Source organism: Arachis hypogaea, chromosome 2 (assembly GCF_003086295.3).
Source record: "Arachis hypogaea cultivar Tifrunner chromosome 2, arahy.Tifrunner.gnm2.J5K5, whole genome shotgun sequence".
NCBI lineage: Eukaryota > Viridiplantae > Streptophyta > Magnoliopsida > Fabales > Fabaceae > Arachis > Arachis hypogaea.
In genome coordinates, this window is record NC_092037.1 from 85763482 (window position 1) to 85768609 (window position 5128).

Here is a 5128-nt window from a genome sequence, read left to right on the forward strand (position 1 = left end):
CTAACATCTTTATTGGTTATAACTTTTTCTGGTACCGTCATTAAATAACTTCGGTACATTTTTTAGTTTATTTTGGTTCATTTGTGAATTAATTTTAGTTTACTTGTGTGTTAATTGAAGTTCACCTAATGCTATTGATAACTATTGATCAAATTTTTTATTTCTTAAGTAATTTTGGTTCATTTCTTAGTTTATTTGAGATTTATTTGGATTCATAAATGAATTCGATGTGTTTGTGTTAATTGAAGTTCATTTGATACTGCTGATAAGTATTGACCAATTTTTTTAGCAAAGAAGAATAAAAATTATTTATCATCACTTTATTCAATTGCATTAAATTCTACTCTATTCCATTCAATTAGTTCAGATTTAAACAAGCAGTAAAAAACTCAATTCTAAAAAAAACACATCAAATTCATTTATAGATTCAAATAAACTTCAATTAAACTAAGAAATGAACTAATATTATTAAAGGAATAAAAAATTTGGTAAGACACAGATTTTTGATGGACACGGGAAGACACAGATGGATACGGAGACACTAAATTAGTGTACCTCCAATTTAATGAGACACTGAGACACAACTTGTGAGACACTAATTTTTTACTCTTTTATCCTTATTCAATTTTTAAATTTTCAAAATTTATCCTCTTATTTTCTCAAATATTTCTTTTTTTTTACTTCATCTTTTAAATTCTACAACCAAATTTATTTTTCTGTTTTTAAAAAAATTATACATTTAATTTTTTATTTATTTGAATTTTAATTAATTTTTGATAAATTTCGGACATTGATTTTCTCTTTTTTTTTTCAAAAAAAAATATATATTAATATTTAAATGATAATTTGAGATGATATTAGAAGAAAAAAAATATAGGAAGAAATAAAAATTTAATGGTTATGACATGTAGCCTTTGAGGTGATGGATGTGTAGTGGTGTTGGTAAAATTTGTGGTTGAATGAAATATTTGTGTCTTGTTTATTATTTTTACCAAACATAATACATAGACACAAATATTTTATGTCTATGTTTTTAGTGTCTGTGTCTTTGTGTCTACGTCTCATCCTATACATCAACTAAACGGAGCAAGTGAACCTCAATTAGCACACAAATGAACCGAAATTAGTTCAGAGATTTGAACAACCAGTTACAAAGACTCAATCACCAACAAAAATATATCGAATTTATTTCTGAATTTAAATGAACCTCAATTAAACTAAGAAATGAACTGAAATTAGTTAAGGAATAAAAAATTTGGTCAATACTTATCAACAGCATTAAATGAACCTCAATCAACACACAAATGAACCAAAATAAATTAAAAAATAAACACAAATTTATTTAATGATGGCATATGAGAAAATCAAAACTGATAAAAACATTTGTAAAATGTTGGTACTATTGGTGATGACGATAATGAAAAAGAAAAAGAAGAAGAAGAAGTCGTAACATTGGAGAAGAACCTACGTGCGTGAATTTGGAAGAATAAGGAGGAGGAGAAGAAGGAAAGAAGAACTCGTGTGCGCAAATTTGGAAGAAGAAGAATTTGTGTGTGTGCGAATTTGGAAAAAAAAGAAAAAAGAGAAAGAGGAGGAGAAGAAAGAAAAGAAAACACAGAAGGAGGAGAAGGAAAAAGAGAAGGAAGCGCGTGATTAAAAAAATTGTTATAAGATTAGACTTGATTAAATATTTTGCTTAGATATAAAACTTTATTGATAATTAAAATCACCTTAAAAAAGCTCTGATACTATCTTAAATTTTAAATTTAAAATACGTATCACAAATCTCAAATTGTAAGATAATAAACTTAACCAATTCTGTATTAATTTTTGCGTTAACCTGTTAATTTAAATCCATGGTCATAACCATTATTAATCGAAAAGAAATACACAATAGTACAGACAGGACAAAAATAAATCTTTCATACATAGATAAAATCATAATGTGTGTATCACTCTTAATTATTTAACTGGAAAAAATAAATAATAATAACAACAATTGAAGGCTATATAAGCAGAAGAACTTAGTGCATTTGAATTCGTATAGCGTTTGAATTCGTGTAGCGTTCTTCCAAGGTCACTCTAAACTCAAAACCTTGTGTTGAATGGTGCCTTCTTAAATGCTCTTCTTCTCCAAGGTTGCCAAGAGTGTGGAATCACAACCACCTTCTTTTGTTCCTTCAAAATCGCATAAATGAAAAAATAAATAAAATAATAAATAATTATGAAGATGATCCAAAATTCAGAAATAAAGATATATTTAGTTCTTTATAAAAAAGTTTGATTCTTCTTTTTAAATATTATAAACATTAATCTTTTTTAATAATTTTGGTATTAGAAGTCCTTTTTAATAATTAAATCTTCCTAATCGTTCTTTAAAATATTTTATTTATTTATTTAGTATTCTAAAAAATCAAAATCCAAGTTGTCAATTTTTTGTTAAGAATTAATATATCCAATATAAAAATTTAGAGACTAATTCGAAATATTACTCACGTAGTCACGTTAAACTAATATACCGGAACAAAGAATAGACCTACCACAAAAAATTGAAAATAAATGTTATACATGAAATCCAAATTTTCAAATAAAGAATGACCACTTAAATTACAGAAGTGGAGAACTTTTTGTGTTATATGCAAAGAACAGAATTAATAATAAGTTGTAATAACTAATAAGTGTTGACAATGTACAACAGCTATCAGAACAATTAAAAAGTGGCTAAAGATTATCAATATTTATGAATTAAGATTTGAGTTGTACTTTAATATTTTTTTTCATTTTGTTTTCTCCTTTTTTTTTTTATTTGCTATATGGTTTCATCTTGAGCTCAATACAATTTCACTATCAGAAGTGTTGAAATGTGTTGATCACATTATTATCCTAACTATCTAATATCTCAAAATTATGATGATCCTGTCAATATTATCATTTTCATTCTATCCCCCTCTGAAAAATGTAAATAACCATATAATTAACTAATTATGCTTTTATTTGGCACTATCACTGCTACATATATAGGAGATAGTAATACTTAACCAATAAAACGTAAGAAAATGTTACTAATGATCGTACTCTTTACAAGTAGAACCATGAACCAAAACTAATCGTTAAAGACATTGAAAGAGTTCCTCTTTTCTTTATCTTCATTCTAGGTTAATGCCAACTACTCCATATTGGTTGACCAAAAAGTTCTCATTGTTACTAACAACGTTGTTGTATCAATGTTATGTTACAAGGTAGCCATGTTAACGGTTTGAACAGAGCTAGAACCAGTTCTGTTCAAAACACTCCTGGCTTTCATGCCTTTCCTTATGGTCTCAACATCATTCCACCTTTCGGCTGAAGCATAAACGTTTGAAAGAGCGACATAATCCTCGCTTGTCGAAGTCACATTTGGACAAGTCTCCTCTTTTAACTGCAGAAGAAACTTACCCACCTTCTCTCCCATCACAATGTCCCCATGAATCTTGCAAGCTGCAAGCAAACTCCTCCAAATAACAGAATCAGGACTAATTGGCATCCCCAAGGCAAAATCATAAGCTTCTGTTAACTGTCCGGCTCGGCCAAGAAGGTCAACAATGCAACCATAGTGTTGTATCTGAGGTGTCACTCCGAACACTCTCTTCATATCGTGGAACAATTGAAGGCCTTCTTCTACAAGCCTAGCATGACAACAAGCTGAAAACAAACTTGCAAAAGTTGCTTCATTCGGCTTAACACCATAAGCTCCCATTTTATAGAAAATCTCCAAGGCTTGTCTTCCTTTCCCATGTATGGCTAGGCCAGTAGTCATCGCTGTCCAAGTCAATACATTCTTCACATTCATTTGCCAGAAGATGGATAAGGCACTGTTCAGACATCCGCATTTCGCATACATATCCACCATACCAGTTCCTATAAACACATCATATTCAGGACTATACCCTGTTTTTCCTACAAAGCCATGTATGCAGGCCCCAATGTCTATAATTCCCATTTGAGAAGCTGCTGAAAGAACACAAACTATGGTAGTATCTGTTGGCTTAACACCACTAGGATCCACCAACATGTTGCAAAATAAAGACAACGCAGCAGCAGCATGATCCTCATTTCCTTCTTTCATGGAACAATAACCTGTTATCATAGCATTCCAAGTGACAACACTTCTTTCTGGCATTTCATCGAACATCCTTCTGGCAGATTTAATATCTTTGTGGTTAGCATAAAAATGTATCTTTGTAGTCTGAACCAAAATATCTGATTCAATCCCATGTTTTACTATAAGGGCATGTAATTGTCTACCTAACCATAATGATGAAACCAAGGGAGAGCGAGCGCAGGCTCCAAGAACAAAATTGTAAGTATAATCATTGAAAACCATGGCTCCCCTTGAAAACTCATTTTGGAAAGTAGTAATGGACTCCTCGGGTTGAACACATCTAATCAAAGTATTGAAGAGAAACAAGTCTGGCTTGTCAAAATGCCGGAACACTAAATGTGCATTATTAGCAACATGTTTGAATGGCGATTCGCAATAATGTTCAATTAACTTGGCCAATAAGGAAGGAGATTTGATGCCATTGGTGATTAACTGGGCATGAAGTTCCTTCACATGGTTGGTGAATTTGGGTAAAGAATACAACAAAGGAACACAGCTATGCCTTGGAAGGAAAGTCAACATGAGGGAATTGCAACCCATAAAGGAAGATTATGAGTCCTTGGATGAAGAAATTGTTTTTCACCTTAAAACCCATGCAATCTGCCAAAAATTCAGGTTGAGTTGTTCAGTTTTATTAAAGCTGGCATTTATACTTTCATTTATTGATTTCATGCCAACAATCAACAAAATATACCAATTTCATACCTAGAACGGAGTAAGCTTATAGGTAAGTTATTTCCAAGGATGTGATCATAGTTGTCAGAACCGAACCAGTCACACTACTGGTCACTAGTTCAACCGGTGGGTTACTAGTTGAACTGGCTAATCCGGTCGTACTTAAATAAAAATATAAAATAGTCAAAAACTTAAAATTAAATTTTGAAATATATATCTTCACCAACATTAACAACAATCAAGTCTCAATTTCTACTACGAAAATAGACATATTATTGGTCAATACTACAATAATATCTTAATTTGACACAA

The 5128-nt window shown here is 30.8% G+C and overlaps 1 protein-coding gene across 1 annotated transcript; it reads right to left on the reverse strand.

Annotated features, from left to right (window-relative positions):
• Window positions 1-3232: 3232 nt before the first annotated feature.
• Window positions 3233-4681, reverse strand: LOC112748781 (pentatricopeptide repeat-containing protein At3g18970). Its single transcript, XM_025797031.2, has one exon. The coding sequence runs from the start codon at window positions 4679-4681 to the stop codon at window positions 3233-3235; it is 1449 nt and encodes a 482-aa protein (XP_025652816.1).
• Between the last annotated feature and the right edge of the window lie 447 nt (window positions 4682-5128).